Source organism: Equus przewalskii, chromosome 15, assembly GCF_037783145.1.
Source record: "Equus przewalskii isolate Varuska chromosome 15, EquPr2, whole genome shotgun sequence".
Taxonomy (NCBI): Eukaryota; Metazoa; Chordata; class Mammalia; order Perissodactyla; family Equidae; genus Equus; species Equus przewalskii.
In genome coordinates, this window is record NC_091845.1 from 42,719,171 (window position 1) to 42,737,398 (window position 18,228).

The 18,228-nt window shown below is 42.3% G+C and overlaps 1 protein-coding gene across 4 annotated transcripts in view; it reads right to left on the minus strand.

Annotated features, from left to right (window-relative positions):
• The window catches only part of LARS2 (leucyl-tRNA synthetase 2, mitochondrial), a 166,330-nt gene that overhangs the window by 140,198 nt on the left and 7,904 nt on the right, over positions 1–18,228 (minus strand). For all 4 annotated transcript variants that reach the window (XM_070577158.1, XM_008538140.2, XM_008538142.2 and 1 more), the window contains exons 3-5: positions 15,382–15,510; positions 3,280–3,371; positions 400–460 (exon numbers count right to left, since the gene is read on the minus strand). In XM_070577158.1, the coding sequence (XP_070433259.1) occupies positions 400–460; positions 3,280–3,371; positions 15,382–15,510 (282 nt within the window). The remainder of the gene's footprint in view (positions 1–399; positions 461–3,279; positions 3,372–15,381; positions 15,511–18,228) is intronic.

The window sequence follows — 18,228 nt, forward strand, 5'->3', positions numbered from 1 at the left end:
CAACTTCATACTTGGAACAAAAGGTAAATAAATGGTCAATCAACTTAACACCTAATTACCTAAACGGACCAAATGGGTTGACATTTAATCACTTTTAGATAGATTCCAACAGTCTTTCTTTTTAAACTATTGCTGAGAACAGGAGAAATCCTTGTGCAAAGCTTTGTCCACACATAAATCATTGCCAACTGTGAAGTTAAATAAGAAGTTCACTCTTTTAGCTTAATCCCACAGAAAATTACTCATTTTCAGGCAAATTGTTTCTGGAATGCTCATCCTGCCCTCCTGTTTTCTGCCTCCCTCCCTTCCCTTATCCCAACCCAAGAGAAGGAACGTGGAGTAAGTGTGCAATCAGGACCTTCATTAAAATGAAGACCTTCCAGAAAAAGGCAGACTCACCCTATCCCAGCTGAAGCACAGGCCCAGTCGATCAAGCTGTTTCCTCATGTGTTTAATATTACTGTGAAACAAAGGGAAGAGAGTTCGGTTTTTAGAGGAGGGAAAAGCCATAAAAAAACGACACTTTGAGAATATGAAGGGAAACTGTAAAAGTCTGGATTATTCAAAAGGGCTTTAAGTGTTGTTTTGTCCTGGCAAAAAAAATTAATCACTAAGAATCAACGAAAATATCAGCATATTAGAAGACACCTATTCTAGGGACTAATACAGAATCTACTAGAAACCACACCAGCCCTGAGGCGTGGCCATTCCTCTGGCCATTCAGATAGGCAGCCCCTTTGATATGTGCACTCCGGGCCCAACCACATATCTGTATTTCGCACAAATTTAAGCCAAGCATTGACAAGTTTAAAGTCGACTGAAGAGAAAAGACCTTAACACACAAATTGTAGAAATCCAAAAGAAATCTGCTTTGTCAATCAAAACGTAAAATCTAAAACTGTACAACAATTGGGAAAAAGGGAGAGAAGTGAATTAATCAACTTCAATATAATATGAAATAAGGAAATACAGCCTTTTTTCTTCTCTTTTCATTAAAGAAAAAGGACTAATTCATTTCTACTGCATCCTCTCAGTTGAAGCAGACTGAAAATACGAAAAGCCATGAAAAAATTCTCTAGGTAATCTCTGAATAGCTAACAATAGCTTATTTTATTCCAGGCCTTGTGCTAAGCATTTTGCAGAAAAGTGCTTTCTATAGTCTGAACATTTGTGTCCCCTCAAAATTCATATGCTGAAACCTAATCTCCAATGTGATGGTATTTGGAAGTGGGGCCTTTGGGAAGTGACAAGGTCAACAGGGCAGAGCCTTCATGGATGGGATTAGTGCCTTTATAAAAGAGATCCCGGAGGGCTCCCCTGCCCCTGCTGGCATGTGAGGACACAGAGAGATGGCCATCTATGAACCAGGAAGCAGGTCCTCACCAGACACCAAATCTGCAGGCGCTTCAATCTGAGACTCCCCAGCCTCTAGAACCGCGAGAAATAAATTTCTGTTGTACCTAAGCCAACCAGACTAGGGTATTTTTTTATGGCAGCTGACTAAGACAGTGCTTAATCTTTAACCATTCACATGAAGCAGGACCTACGACTACCCCTCTTTTACAGATAAATAAACTGAGGCACAGAGACATCAAGTAATTTGCTCAAGGTGATAAGCTGGCAAGAAGGAAAGGCAGGATTTGCACCTCGGTGGTCTGATTCAGGGGCTATCCTCTTAACTGCTATTCTCCAGTGGAGAGGTTGGCAAACTTTTTCTGTAAAGGGCCAGATGGTAAATGTTTTCAGCTTGGTGAGCCATATGGTTTCTGTCACAATTACTCAACTCTGTATCATGAAAGCAGCCACTCTATCACAAAAGCAGTCATGGACAATATGTAAACAAATGGGTGTGCCTGTGTTCCAATAAAACTTTATTTACAGAATCAAACAGGGCCAAATTTAGCCATGGGCCATAATTTGCCAATCTCTGGTCTAGCTTACATCAAATTTATGCCATATTTGATCCATTTTATTTGATCATCATTTCCTCCTTTTTTCATCACTCCCATTAACCTAGAATTAACCATAACTGAAAAAGTAGAAACTAGGGGTTAGGAAGAAAAAAGAGAAGTGGATGGTACAGTAGATGTTTATACAATGTAGCGTTGGCCAAGATAAAGCAAAGGGAGCTGAAGGACAAAGGGGACAGGCCTGGAACTGCCCTTCTACATGTCTGAGGGGTGAGGTAAGGAAAGGCCCCAGACCTTTGTGAAAGGGGCTGATGGAGTGAGCCCAGAACATTCTGCTGGGTTCTGATATGAGGGCCTCAAGACTTCATCAGGAGGGAGAGGGATGGGCACTGCTGGCCCATAAGTACAGTCACGCGTTACTTAACAACGGGGATGCGTTTTGAGAAAGGCGTCTATTTGGCGATTTTGTCGTGTGAACACCATAGAGTATACTTACACAAACCTAGGCGGTATAGCCTACTACACACCTAGGCTACATGGTACTAATCTTATGGGACCACCATCGTATATGCAGTCTGTTGTTGACTGAAACATTGTTATACGGCGCCTGACTGTACATGGAAGCCTGAGGCACAGGTGGGACTGAGAGTGCTTCCCCCTCGGAGGAAAGCACACCCAGAAAAAACTGGCCATATATTTTTGTGTTGAATGTCTAAGTTCTTCTTGCTTCCAAATAGTGAAGGCAAAACATTAACAGAGTCTTCAGAGAAAATTATAATGTGGAATTTGGATATAGCTCAAACTATCATCAAGAAGATGAGAGGTACTGTAGAAATTTAACAAATGCAACCCTCTCCTCCTTCTCCCTTCCAAATGCAAATACTCAATGGAAGAATAACTTTGTAAATAACAAAGCATCAAAATGAACACATGAATCGATACCCAAAACCCTCTTTGAGATTTCTTAGATAACAATACAGCACACTAGGGGGTGGCCCCTGGCTGAGTGGTTAAGTTCGAGTGCTCCACTGCAGCAGCCCAGGGTTTCTCCGGTTCGGATTTTGGGCATGGCCACGGCACCGCTCATCGGGCCATGCTGAGGCGGCGTCCCACATGCCACAACTAGAAGGACCTACAACTAAAAATACACAACTGTGTACTGGGGGGCTTTGGGGAGAAAAAGGAAAATAAAATCTTTAAAAAAAGAACACAGCACACTAAAAGATAAACATCAATAGATACAATTCTCCTTATCGCTTGGCAGCCTGCAATGTTTTGTTTGCTTTGCTTTCTATTTCTCATGCACAGATTTAAAAAATTTTTTTAAGTTTCTGTATATTAGTGCTTGAATATGCCTATAAATACATACCTTTGCGTCCAACTTTCTGGATGAAGATTCCTCTCAATGGCAGCATTTTCGGCAGGCAGTCCAAAAGCATCCCAGCCCATGGGGTTGATGACCTAGCACCCAGAAGAGAAACATCAGCCCCGGCAGATTGCTAAAACCTGTCTCAGTACTCTCTTCTGGGCAACAAACAGGCATTCTCCCCTACTAACGTCTTATCCCTTTCTGGATGATTCTATACTACGCTTTTGAAAGCCAGCTGGCTACCTATGACATAAGCATAGAAGAAAATTCAGAAGGTTAGACACTAAGGTGCCAACAGCAGTTATCTCTGAGTAGGTGGTTTTGGACTACCTTTTACTTTCTTCTTTTTCTTGTCTATATTGTCTGTAATGAACCCGAGCTGTTTTTCTGAAATTATAAAAAGTTTCTTTCAATTTTAAAAATATGTGTATATAAAAATGTATAGGCATTTAAAATGCTCATCTCATGTTAGTATTTTCCAATTAAGGAGCTGTGCTGTCCAATACAGTAGCCACTAGCCACATATGGTTATATAAATTTAAACTTTAACTAAAATTAAAAATTCAGTTCCTCAGTTGCACTAGCCACCTTTCAAGTGTGCAACAGCCATTTCAAATCATCTGATAGATATTTCCATTCTCTGAAGAACAGGGAATCCTAAGATTTTAGAGCTCAAAGAGGCTTTTGAGATACGTCCTCCTCCTCCACCCCTTTAATTTGACAGAATAAGCAACTGTGGCCAGCAAGAGTTAGCAGCCTAGCTAGGTCACACCAGAAGCAACTACCTTAAGCCAGTAAGGTAGCAGTAAGATAACAGGCATGCCCCTCCCAGTGCTTGGAGCCACTTGTCTTAAAGACACCCTTCCATATTTTCTTATTGGATTTTAGTAGTCTGATGGAAAAATTCCATCTCAAGAACAAAGACCTTGCATCTAAAATCAGAACCACTCTGACTCCTTAGGCTAGTGAGTGGGAAATGCTAACAAAGGCTTACTCTTCAGGAGGCTGTGCGGTTTGAGAGGAAACGTCCTAAACCCAAGCCCGCCATTCACTGACAGTGGGACCTGAGTACATTACTTACTCTGAGTCTCAGCTATTAATCGTGACTGAGAGCAGCCACCATGGATTGTTGAGAATCAAGCGCCAGGATGCCTGTGGTGCGCCCAGCATGGTGCCCAGCACAGTACAGGCAGCCAATAAATAGCAGTGCTGGCTGCTGTGGAGCTGCTGTCATCTGCTTGATCTTCAGCACCTCACGACATCGCACATCATCAGTTCCCTTATCAAGATTTCAGCCCACGTCTCTTCAACCGCATTTATTATGGCGGCTCTCTGATAACAGGTAGGGGGACACCTTGACCTCACACATGTCCTCATCCACGTACATTGCTAGGGGTGGGTTACTTATGACAAGACTCTGTAGCAGGCATGGGAAGTCCTTAACCAAACTGAACAGACCATGAGACTTAACAGGCCAGCCAGCTACTTGGCCCTCTTTTCCATAAAAGGGGCCCGGCAGTTCTTCTTTCCCACATAAGTCAAGCTCACATCAGGTGCTTCACTTCAAGCAGCCCAGCCGTTCTTGCCACAGCTGCTTCGGCCAGGGGCCGTCCCTGAGCCACGGCAGCCACGGGAGTGCTGGGCAGGAGGGCCCTGCCTCTGACTGCCCTGGGCAAGGACACTGCCTGGTAGATTTTGCCATATTAGGGGTGGTGGTGGGTCTGACCCACTCAGATCTGCTTTCTGGAAGGGATATAGGCTTGGTGAACAAACAGTACTGTGGATCTCTCCAGCTTGCTGTTGTTCCAAGACAGGCTGGTTTGCCACGTCCTCTGCTGTGCTTCCCAGGCTTGGGAATGTGGGAGATCTGGGAAGCCCTGGATTTCCAGCCTAAGAAGACAGGACTCCCAAGCTCTCTACCTTCAGGCCCTGCACCCACACCCCGGCTGAGGTCAGCCTGAATAGGCTCCTCTTCTTTTTCCTTTATTGGATGTTTCTCAAATTACGAACACAACACAAGCAGATTTTAACAAGTGAAATGATACAATACATTATATATAAAGGCAAAGCTGATTCTCCCCGCCCCCCGCCAATCCCTACTCTCAACTCCTTGATGTAACCACCAACACCAGCCTTTGTATCCTTCCATACCTTTCTCCTCACTCAAACACAGATATACAAACATATGAACACATATATAGGGCTGGTTTATTTTATGGAAATAGAACCTGTTATATACTATTTTATGACCTGCTTTTTGTTTTCATTTAACATATCACGGACATCTATACAAAATATGTAAGACATGTGTGTGTGTATGTCTTTTCAAAAAATTCTAACATTCCCTGGGAATATCTATTCTATGTAGTTTTAGGAACCTGACTAGACATAACCAAAGCCAGTTGATATTTTGGACCTGAGGTCTCTTTTCCTCTTGCTAAATGTGGCAGACCCAAAGAGTTTCATCCTTCTAAACAGCATCCTCCCCTTCTTTCGGGAAACTGCTCTTCCTCCAACTTCATACAGTCCTGCTGCAGACCGCCAGTCGCAAGACCTATCCCTCTGGCTAAGAGGGAGGCACGTGCCTGAATCCTTCTCCAGGCCTGTCTGTTGTCTGGAGCTGGTGGGAGTCTGGGGGTCGAGGGGGCAGTGCAACATGGACTGGGATGACGACAGCACATTCTCTTCTCTCTTTTCTCCTTCGTCAGGAGAAACAAGGATATGAGACCAGGACTCCAGGCAGCCCTGCCTTCTACCTGGTGGAGACGTCTGAGAAAATAAAGCTGGAACATAGAGAGAAGCAGAAATGGGAGGTGGACAGAGACTGGGGATACTGACGTGCTTCAAGGACCTGGTCCAAATCCCAGAGGCCCTGGTTCCTATATTTCCTCTGATTCTGTGAGTTACGCTAAGATCTATAAAAACAAACAAAACCTACTTTTTTGCTTAAGCTGATCTGCGCTGGGTTTCAGTCCCTGGTAGCCAAGAATCCTGATTAAAACAAACACCCTTTAGGATACTGCTTTCTCTTCAGTATTGCTTAATCCATAGACGAAAAACATTCCCCTACATTAACTATTAAGCTTCACAGTTTTTCTTTTTCTTTTTAATTTTCAAAAGCCAAAAAAACCCACAACAACCCTATGTTGCGGATTTGTGCTGGATTGCTAGAAAGTTCTGTGGTACTTCCATGGACAACATGGGGTGCAGCTTCCAGCTGTGCTTCACATCTCCTAGGGCTGCTCCAATGGCAGAATAATGTAACTGTTGTGTAACTGTTCCACCAGAAAAGGGAAAACTTAATTACCACTTGGTTTCTTTGTTGGAACTGCCAAAATGGCACAAGTTCAATGTTTCTGCCTATTAACATTCTGTTAGGTACCGTCCATATTTTTAAATAAAGCCAATACAGAGACAGTCGCAAAAAAAACCAGTCTGGATTTACGTAATATACTTATTCGGTTCTATTTTTGTTTTCAGATGAAATTAACATGAAAAGATATTCTTAGCTCACATGTTACCCAAGCTGTCCATGAAAATAAAGTTGAAAAATCTTAAAGCTTCTTAATATTTCATATTCCTACCAAAAATTAACAAAAACCCAATGTCTGCCCCAGCATACAGCCTGTGGGAAGGCCTTTTTGCATCTTGAAGTCAGGATAGTTCTTTCACTCGTGGTCTGGATCGCTGGAGTAAATGCTCCCATGAAACAGCAGAGGGTCCCATCACTTCTCTACACGGGGTTTCCCAGAGACCCAGTGACCAAGTGCAGAACTCACTTTTGTGCTATAAGATGATTCACTGGTGTCAAGGGGGAACAAAGCGAAGACCTACGACAGGATTACACAATAGCAAAGCTTGTCCCTTTCCCCCAGGCAGCAGATTGCATTTGCTGTCAAACTGTTATAGCCTATTCATGTAAAAGATACCACGCCAGGTGCTTCCTCTGCCAGCCTCGTTCACCTCTTGGCCTCTTACATCGTCCAGATCAAATACCTCCACTCCAGGTATATGATGCCTACTTTCTTATCTGTGATTTCTCTATGACCAAGACTATCCAAAATATTCACTGGAAGAACTCTGAACTATCCTTTTTAGTCCTAAAATTCCTATTCCTTTCTTTCTATCACCATAACTTGATTTAATCCTTCCACAGTTCCATAAGCAACTATACCTAGAGCTCACATGTGCCAACCAGGCAATTTACCCTTAAAAAACCCCAATATCAGGTGCTCAGGCCACCTGATCCCTCTCAATTCCCTAGGAGTTAGCCTCTTCTTAGAAATGAGTGCTTTCTGCAGAAAAGGAATCAAGAAAAAGTCCTAGTAGCTAGAACTTGGAAATCCATACAACAAACTTCCAGAGTGTGAAAAACCATCATTCCCAGCTGTTCTTCTAACAAATACTCTTAAGCATTTAAAATGAGTGAGAAGCCAAGAGGACAGCGAGACCACCCCCGAATTCAGAAGAGCGGGACAGCCCCAGCACCTCTAGACTGAAAGAACGAAGGGAGGAAGCGGAGTTAACAGAGCCCAGAGGCCGAGGACAGCTGCAGAAGCTGAAACAGGATTAACGAAGACGACGCCAACCAGGGCAGAGAGAGAGGAACTCCCTGGCTTCTCCTCTCCTCCTGCTCTCCAGTCTTGCCGGAATTTCTATCGTCCGACACCAGCCAGAGGCTAGCTGACACCAGAGCTTGAGAAATGTGGCCTGCAGAGGTCTGCCCTCTGCCATCCAAAGCAAAGCAGGGGACGGAGTTGACAGCAAACTGGCCAGGGACCAGCACAGGAACATTAGCAGGCCTGCAAAACCTACCACCATTTGAGATATCAAATGGGAGTCAGGGCCAGCTACTGACGAGAGGTAAACACAGGGATCAGAGCCCTGGCGAGGCAGACAGAGCTGGCCAGGAGGTGAGGCCCAGGAACTATGGTTAGGCCAGCCTCTGGTGTGGACGTGGTCACATCCCCACAGCTCACCCTAACAGGGCCTCCCTCCAGGCAGAGCCGCAGGTGTCTCAGGGTTGGCAGGCAGGATGGATAACAAGCCGATTTGGTACAAGAGAGAGCACAGTTACATATGGCAATGTACAGATGAGACTCTGGAGGAATCTACCCTGGAAAATGCCAGGGATCCTGCCCAGAAGGGCCTAGTGGGGGAGGGGGTGGTAAAGGGGACTGCAGCCTTACCTACGTTGCATTTCCTTTTCAAAAGGACGAATATGGAATTTTATGTACAATTTAAAAATACTTTTTTTAAGAAGGAAAAAAAGACCAGGCAAAGATACAGTTCTTCCTCCGATGTACGAAGCAAGATCAAGTAGAGTTAAGAAGACTTTGGAGGTAGAAGGGAAGGAAGCTGGGGCAGCTGGTCGTCTGCCTTCCCAATGGAGAGAGAAGAAGCACAACCGTTACTATGAAGGAGCCAACCAGTTCCCTAGGAAGGAACAGCCTCCTCTCCCTTTCATCATAAAACAAAACTTTATATTTGAAACCAATTCAGCTTCTAAATGAGAGCAACCATGGTTACTGCTTCTCAAAAAATTGCTATTTTCAGAGAATGCCATGGTTTCTCTGGAGTAGATTCAACACTTTATTTCCAAGAAATGAGAAACACAACATTTAATTTTGTTTAGTAACTGTAATAACCCACCATTAATACAGATTGGGGATCAAAAGCAAACAAATACTTCAGAGTAAAGAATCCGAATGAAAGCACGTAGGCCCAAAGCGGAAGAGCTCCTCTGGGAACGTGGAGGGACGTGACAGGCAGAGAATTCAGCCAGTTTCCAATGAAGACACTGGACCAGGAATTCATTCTCCCCTTAAATTACATCTGAGAGGACGAGCCCTGGAAATCCACTCTCTACTTTCAGATGCTACAGAGATTTTAAAATTTGAAAACTAAACGCCACGCTTTGTACTCTCTGGGCACTTCATCAGCACTTGTTGACTAACTGGCAAACTGAAAACTGATGAAACGTACATTATGGGTCACTTGCTAAGAACGCCCCCCGCTTCCTGATATTTGTGGGTAATTACATTATGATCGTGCAGCTGCTGGACACACAGCCTCAATTTCCTTCCTCCTCCGCAGTGAATAGCAAAAACTCTACTTGGACAGCGCCTGGTGGCCTGTGGCCTGAGACAAATTAGTCCAAGCCAAACTCTGTGAGGGGGTCTCAGCACCTTGATGCTTTAATCGCCTGGCTTCTGGCCCAGAAGGTGCCAGCCGAGGTGGGAGGTGCATAATTTTATTTTCCAACCACCTGTGCATATAACACATGAAAACACAACAAAACCACCCCATATGGTGCTAAGCTTTAAATACGTCATCAGACATTGCGAGTTTAAGAAGACACGGGTTGACAGTGCAGCCTTTTCTGATTCCTGAAAGAAAACAATTTATCTCTGGCTTCAAATGGCCCCTGCTTAAACATCCAAACTGAGGACTACCTTATTATCTCTACTGTTAATTGGGTTACACTGGGAAATGGCATTATTGTTTTTAAAGAGTTTTCTCATTGATCACCTGACATGAAGCTTGCCACAAATCTGGGAGGTGGCTAGGGCAAGTATCACCATCGCTGTTGACGACGCCAATAAAGGCCCCAATTCCTAATCAACTCATCACCCTGGAACCACCTACCTCTCCACTTATAAAGTCCACATCTAATCTGTGTGTATGTCCACGGTCGGGTCAGCTATTGGTGACTTTAGCTTTCCCTGGAGAACTGTAATGGCCATGGCTTTCAGGCACATCTCCATGAACTACAACAAGAGCAGGGGGGACTCAATGATCTCTCTACACTCTTGTCTCTTTTCTCTCCTTTGCACAACTTATTTGTTGCTTTGGGAGGAAACCCAAGTAAAAGCAACCTTGAACTTTCTAAGTCATCATTCTCACCCATTCTCAAACCAAATTACAGCCTCACAAAATGTAAGAAAAACCACAGAATGGGAGAAGATATTTGAATTGCATTTAACCAACAAAGAATCATTAATCCAGACTACAGAGAGAACCCCTACAGAGCAATATGAAAAAGACAAATGACCCAATTGAGTAATTGGTAAATAATGTGATCGAGCCAATCAGAGAATAGGAAACTTAAACAGACAATAAATATATGAAAATATCTCAGCCTCATTAAGACAGTAATCAGGAAAATGTAAATTAAAAACACAGTTAGATACCATCTTCTGTATACGAAATTAGCCAAGATTAAAAAATCTAACATTACTAAGTGTTGTCAAGGATGTAGAGCAGTATGAAAGGTCATTCATTGCTGGTAGGAATATAAACTGGCCACCAACACTTTGGAAAGTGATTTGGCAAGATGCAGAAATGCTAAAGTTGTGCACACTCTATGAGCCAGCAATGCCACTTCTCTCACAGGCTAACAAGTCAGGTACAAGAATGTTCACTAGAGCAAAAATTCAGAAACAACCTATAACTCCATCAATATGAAAATGGATAATTAAATAGCCATAATTATACAGCACATATAACAGATGAACTAACTCTATAGAGATATAGGATAAATCTTGAAATAAACTAGTGAGCGAGAAAATATGCAGACTATTAAGATATCTTTTATATAAAATTAAAAACACACAATACTAGATATAAGTGTGTATATGTCTCCTTGAACAACATCTACAGTAAAAGTATGAAAACATGAGGACAAAGAATATACACTAACTTTGGGTTACTTTGAATTGAAGGATTGGAATCTGATTGTGGAGAGGCACAAGTGTATCTGTAACATTTAAAAAAAGAGCTGAGGCTAATATGATTAAATGGTGATATCTATTACATCAGGATGGCAGGTCTGAGTATTTGTGATAATGTTCTCTGTACAGCTGTGTTGAAAATGTTTATAATTTTTTAAAGTATCATATTTAAACTAATGATGATAGATGAGACTACCTAGCAAAAGTGGATAGAGAAAAAAAGAGAAGGCAGTGTGGAACAGAATCTGAGCTGGGGTTTAACAAACTCATTGTACAACACAACTTCTTAAAACTGACACAGAAAGAAACAGAAGATCTGAATAGCCCTCTATCTACTATTGAAACAATATTTGTAATTTTAAAACTTCCCACAAAGAAAACTCTAGGCCTAGACACCATCACTGGTGAATGCTATCAAACATTTAAGGAGGAAATAATACCAATCATACACAACGCTTTCAGAAAATAGGAAGAATGGAACACTTCCTAGCTTGTTTTATGAGGCCAGCATAACTCTGATATCAAAACTAGACAAAAATATTACAAGAAAAGAAAATTACAGATCAATAGCCCTCATGCACATAGGGATATCAGCAAATTGAATATAGCAACATATAAATTTTAAAAACCCCAAAACATCATGACCAAATGAAATTTGTCCCAGGAATGCAAGGTTGGTTTAATATTTTTTAAAATAATCAATCACCATAATACACCACATTAACAGATTTAAGCAGAAAACCATATATCATCTTCATAATTGGTGCCAAAAAGGTATCTGACAAAAACCAACACCCAATCATGACAAAATTCTCAGCAAACTAGGAATAAAGGGGAACTTTCTCAACCTGATAAAGAGTATACAAAGATGGAGTAGAGCAGGAAAAACCTGTGGAGTACATTGGGAGAAAGAAGCCAAGATGCAGGAGAAAAACCTGGAGAGTGGAGTCTCTTGCCAAGATGGTACAGTGTTTCAGGGAGAAGAAAATGGTCTACTGTATTACATGTTGCTGAGGCTGAGAAAGATGAGGACAGAGACACATCCATGGAGGTCAATGGTGGCCTTGAAGAGAGAAGGCTTGGTTCATGGGTCTCTCCACTTTTTACTTCTTATAAGGCTATTTTTAGTGTCCCTTAGAATTACTTCACGTATCTCCATTCAAGAACAGCCATTAAGTTTGCACGTTCCACTTCAGCAGCCTGGGTTTCACCGGTTCAGATCCCGGTGCAGACTTTCACACTGTTTGGCAAGCTATGCTGTGGCAGGCATGCTACATATAAAGTAGAGGAAGATGAGCACTGATGTTAGCTCAGGGCCAGTTTTGTAGAAGAATATGGGCATGGATGTTAGCTCAGGGCCAGTCTTCCTCAGCAAAAAGAGGAGGATTGGCAGCAGATGCTAGCTCAGGGCTAATATTCCTCAAAAAAAAAAAAAAAAAAGAAAAACCAAGTTATAGAAAAAGGCCAACCTTGCTGAATTTTTCTTAGGCCACGGACTGATTTTGAACCTAAGACTCCAATATTTCTATTTAATACAGTAGAAAGCCCAGGGTTTAGAATAAAGCCGGTGCTCATTGACTACGTATTGAATGAATTAATCAACACATACATCAGACCCTGTTATTCCAGATTAGATATTCCTTCCCTGCTGAGAGTGAGCATCACTGAACTTGACCTGAATTCAGTGCTGCTCTACCTCTGGGACTAGTCCTGACATTGGGAAGGAAGGAAGGATTTTAAAACAACAGGAAGCTCAACAGGCTTTCACACCGCTGACAATTACTCCGAGATTTCTGTTTCTCCTTTGCCATATCACTTAAAAACGGCAGAATAAGTTTTCACCAAATTTGGTAGTTGTATGTGGGATGATGTGAGTTAAAGATGGGCTATGAAAATTAACAAGAAATTAATTTGAGGAGAACCTGGAGGATACCCCGAAAAGGTAGCTTATCATCTTAAACAGAGCAACTGAAACTGAGGAACTAAGAGAATCCTAGGCACTGGGTGATCACACAGACTCAGATACCACAAGCCAAATAACAGTGTTTCAGACACCACTCAAGTCATAGGCTAGATAATACAAACCACAGGCAATGTTTTGCAGTCAAGTTGCTTCTCAGAAGGCAACTCTATGCAGCGTGCCCCAGGAAGAAGAGCACAGGGACTCATTTCATTTATTGAATTGTGGTGAACGACTTCCCAGAGTAAATCAGATCAGATCAAATAAGAATCGTGGCTACCGCTTATTAAGGGATTATTATGTGCCAGACACATGTCCTATCTCATTTAACCCACACAAGAACCTTATGAGGGAAGAATTATTGTTATCTTATCTCTGTTTTAAAGATGAGGAAAGTGGGATTCAGAGACATTAAATGACGCGTGCATGATCACTCAGTGAGAAAGTGGTAGAATGGAGTTCAAACCTAGGCTGTCCCATTCCCGGATCCAGCCTGCCTTGGACTGCAGTTACACTAGGGGACTCCATCTTGTCTTTTGGGTCTGAGCTGCCTACAAGGGTCCCAGTACCTCTGGGCCTGGGGTTCTGCCTTGAGCTTTCGGTGTAACATCTCATCCATCCAAGGGAATTAGAACCCCACCTACACCCCCTCAACCAACCAGCTGCTACAAGGCTTCCCTGCACATTATTATAAATGTACAGTTTTGCTGTAAAAGCTTAGTCTTCGGTGATTTGCCAACACTCACTAATTGTCCAAAATAAGTTAGCACTAGTAAAAAAATAAGATAAATCTAGTTGAAGAACCAAAGTTAGATGAAGAATTATACTTCAGGCAAAGAGCCAATTTATTCTGCACCGCCTCTTTCTAATAAACATAGCAGAAATGATGGAAAGCAGTGTCTGGGAAAAATAACATCTGGCATAAACCAAGGAGACAAACACCTCTGGCCATCTTCAAGTAAAGCACAAATCTCTGAACTTGATAGTATAAAGTTATTAACTCTTCAAGTGACAAAGAGACGTTATAACTTGACTTCCTTAGGAGTACTTCTTGCTGCCAATGTCAGTTCAGCGTAAATTTTCAAGCCAATTGTGACAACAAATGCACTTACCTTTCTAAAAGAAAACCTTTATAAAGAACTTGGAAGTAGCTCCTATCATTTGTTCAGGCTCTGACAGGTTAACAATAGCAATAGCCAGTAGGAGCGCCAGTGTATGTTTAACAATTGGCTCTCTAGAAGAAAAAGCCCTGATTTGTAGGGTTTGCTGATTTCCATAGTGTAAATACTCCTACTATGGCAGATTTCAAGCTACTAAGGTGACTAATAAACACAAACTTGGGCAGACATCTGCACAGTGGGCTTTCCGGGGCTTGTGCGAGCAGGGTCCAGCTTCCGTTAGCAGTGCTAATATTTACTGGTTCTGCACCATGTGCCAGGTATATGCTAAGTGTTTCATAGTCATTCTCTTTGAATCCTTGTAACAGGCCAAACGGCAGGTACTATTTTATCCCCATCTTACAGATGACAGAATACTAGGTCTTAGAGAGGTTAATTAAGTAACTAGTCAAAGGCCACATAGCTATTAAGCGTTAAGAGCTGGCATTTGAATCCTGGCTATCTGGTTCAATGGCCCATGCACTCAGCCCCTCTTCGACCCTGCCTCTCTCGGTAAGTGATTAAAGAAGGTACCATGATTATTCCCACCTCACCTCACAGATGACGTGTGAAGAGCAGGCTCTGGTGCAATTGGCAGTGGGGTAAGGGGAGTGACTCGCATCAGCCACGGAAGGGTCTTTCTCCTCCTATCCCAGGAAAACTCACTTTGTCCTTCACGACCCATGTCAGATATTCCCCCTTCACTGGCGCCTTTCTCAACTCCCTGAGGGTTGTTACTCCCCAAATATTTTTTCTTGAAAAAATTTTACTTTTTCTGTTATGAAATAAATACATACTCATTAGAGAATATAGAAAATATTATAAATACAAAGAGAAAAATCTCTTGTGGCACCACCTCTTACTCCTAGGCTTTGATCCCTATTCACACTATTTGATTCATCCCCCTATACAATGATTATCTATTTAGGTTTCACCCCCACCCCCAGACTGTGAGCCCCTCTTGGGGAGATAGCACGTGTTACCCACAATTGTAGCTACCTTTCACCCCACTCCCACCCCATATCCATCCGTAGCACAACACCCAGCACATGGCTGCCCCCAGGTAATCGAGATGCATTGTTATGTCTTCCAGTTCATTAAAGGAAACACTGAGCTTTCCATGTTTATCTTCAAAGCTATCCTAATCTTAACTAAAATTGGTTTTCTTCATTCATCTTGAACACATATTACCACATTCTTGTTGTCCTGAGTTGGGCAGAAGAGGGCGGTTCGGGCAGGCTTCTTTCCTTACCTGCATCCCTCTCATTTTCTGGAACCGTGCAATGGTGTCGCTGATGGTGTACACACGCACATGGCCCATGTGCAGCTTGCCAGAAGGATATGGGAACATGGAAAGCACGTAAAACTTGGGCTTTGATTTCTAGGAAAGAATGACAATAAGTATTTATTAAGCATTTACTGGGAACCCTGCATGCACATAATATTTTGGCACTTTACTTAAGGTAATAATTTAACCTTTTCAAAAGTTTCCTTTTAAAAAAACTGTTCCCATAATGTAAATTGACAAAAGTGTCAAAAACCAAAATGCAAAGCCCTCGTTTAAGGTAAAGAATGTCCAAAATAATGCCGAACAACCTCTAAGTGCTAATTACCCATATATATTTTTAATCTTCTTTTTTCTTTTTTAAAAGCTGCTCTTTTAAGACAGCTGCTATCTAGGTCTTCAAGAACTGTATGCTTTTCTAAATGTAGCTCTAACACATATCCATATAATTCCAGGAAACAATAGCGAATCAGAGAGATGTGACATCTCTAAAAATGGAGCCCCTGCCTAAACTCCCTGAGGCTGCATTCAGACTTGGATTTAGCAGGAAGAGCAGGATTCTAAGGCATCGGTTTGGGTCCTGGGTTTCTCCGTTTCATTGTGAGCTTATCTTTCAATAGAAAAAGTTGAAATGGGAAGGTAATGAGAAAATCTTAGCCAATGAAGGGAGAAGGCTGTTGTTTCCCAGGAGTGATCTATAGCCAGCCACGGGCCAGGATTACATAACTCTCCAGCTTCCAAAGACGCGGCTTCATCATGAAAAACACAGGAAAACAGTACATGCATCCGAACAGAATGAACACAGGGCAGGCAGTCCTTATTGGAACGCTGACTTTGGGCACCTTCGTTCTCCCACCAGTGAGATGGTGAATGATGAACTGGTGCAGCCACTATGGAAAACAGTATGGAGATTTCTCAAAACATTAAAAATAATACCACACAATCCAGCCATCCCATTACTGGGTATTTATCCAAAGAACTTGAAATCAACAATTCAAAGAGACTTATACACCCCTATGTTCATTGCAGCATTATTCACAACAGCCAAGACATGGAAGCAACGCAAGTGCCCATCAACCGATGACTGGATAAAGAAAATTTGATATATATACGCAGTGGAATACTACTCAGCCATAAAAAAGACAAAAATCATCCCATTTGCAACAACATGGAAGAAACTTGAGGGTATTATGTTAAGTGAAATAAGCCAGACAGAGAAAGACAAACACCATATGATTTCACTCAAACATGGAAGATAAACAAACACATGGACAAAGAGAACAGATTAGTGGTTACCAGGGGGGAAGGGGGTTGGGGGTGGGCAAAAGGGGTAAGGGGGCACATACATATGGTGACTGACAAATAACAATGTACAACTGAAATTTCACAATGTTATAAACTATTATAACCTCAAAAAAATTTTAAAAAAACAACAACCATGAATGCTGCCATGAGTTTGGGCACACGAGGGGATAAGGGTCCAAAGCAAAGGTGGTAGCCATTTAATTGATTCCTTACTGGAGACCTGTTGTTCAAGGGTAAGGACTATGTTTTAATCATCTTTCTGCCCAGCCCCCTGACCCCGGCCACCCCCAGCAGGAGTTTATTAACCATCGCATAAATGTTTGCTGGCCTCTGTGCTCTGAAAGCCTGACAACTGGCCTCTGCAGAGCACTTATTACTCAAGGGCATTTTTCCCAGCAAACTTCACAAATCCTGTCCTGGTGATGGGAGTGTTCCCCCTGGCCCGCCTTAAATCCCCCCAAGGGGGGGTCCTCTGAGAAAGGAGGAGCAACAGGGAACTGCTTCCGTTTGGTCACTGAGGGTTGGGACCATCTGATATTACCATTATTTCCTTTATTTCTGCCTTCTGTTTTTCTCTTCCTGTGCTTACTCCCTTCCTAGAGCTCTACCAGAGTTCTTGAAGGCTTTGCTTCCCCAAAAGTAAATAAAACAAATGTAAAGCAGAATATTCAAAACCGTTCTTCTGTGTATTTGTGTGTCGGGGTATATTTTTTGCTAAGTATTTCCAAGACTGAGAATGGATACAGCCAACTGTGAAGGAAACCAGAAATCAGATTCTTTCCAAATCTCATTTGACCCCTTGCTTTAAACTTTCTTCAGCAAAGAAGTTAAACCTTGAACAGAGCCACTACCATCCAGCTAGACTAGAGGGGAACATTTCTCTGTCCTGCTCATCCTCTAGAAATTACCAATGAGTGAGAAGTAACGTTGCCTGAAGGAAGAAAAGGGAAAAGAGGACAAATAAGGAGTCTGGATAACACATCAACTCAAAAATCACCTTGAAATGCTGAAGGGACAACTGCTGTGGATTTACATAAACGGATGGAGAGCAGCACACTGGTCGTGCACTTCAATTGGAAACAAAGGATCCAGAACGCTTAAGGAAAACCTTGGGAGCATGAGAGAAGACCTGAGAGCCAGGAGTGGGTGGAGACTCAGCACTTACTGTCTTTAAGAAGGAAAGTGACAGATAATCCTCTCAGCTTGTACACAAGTCCCTCAGAGGAGGGGTGAGATCTCATTCTGTAACTTAGTAAAGAATCAGAGGCAAGCAAACTGTCCACTGCGCTCAGCCCTACTCCTTCCAGCAGCGGATCAAGCCGACTGCCTTTTCTTTGAGGATTTTAGGGACCTGCGAAAACAGCTGTTACAGAGTTCTTTGGCATCTGAAAAAAACAATGAAATCCCTGATATAAACTATTTCTAGTTTTTCATTTTAAACTTTTTACATTAAACCTATTTTTATTTTATTATAATCACCTTGTTTTTATTACAGTGATATATTTTTTA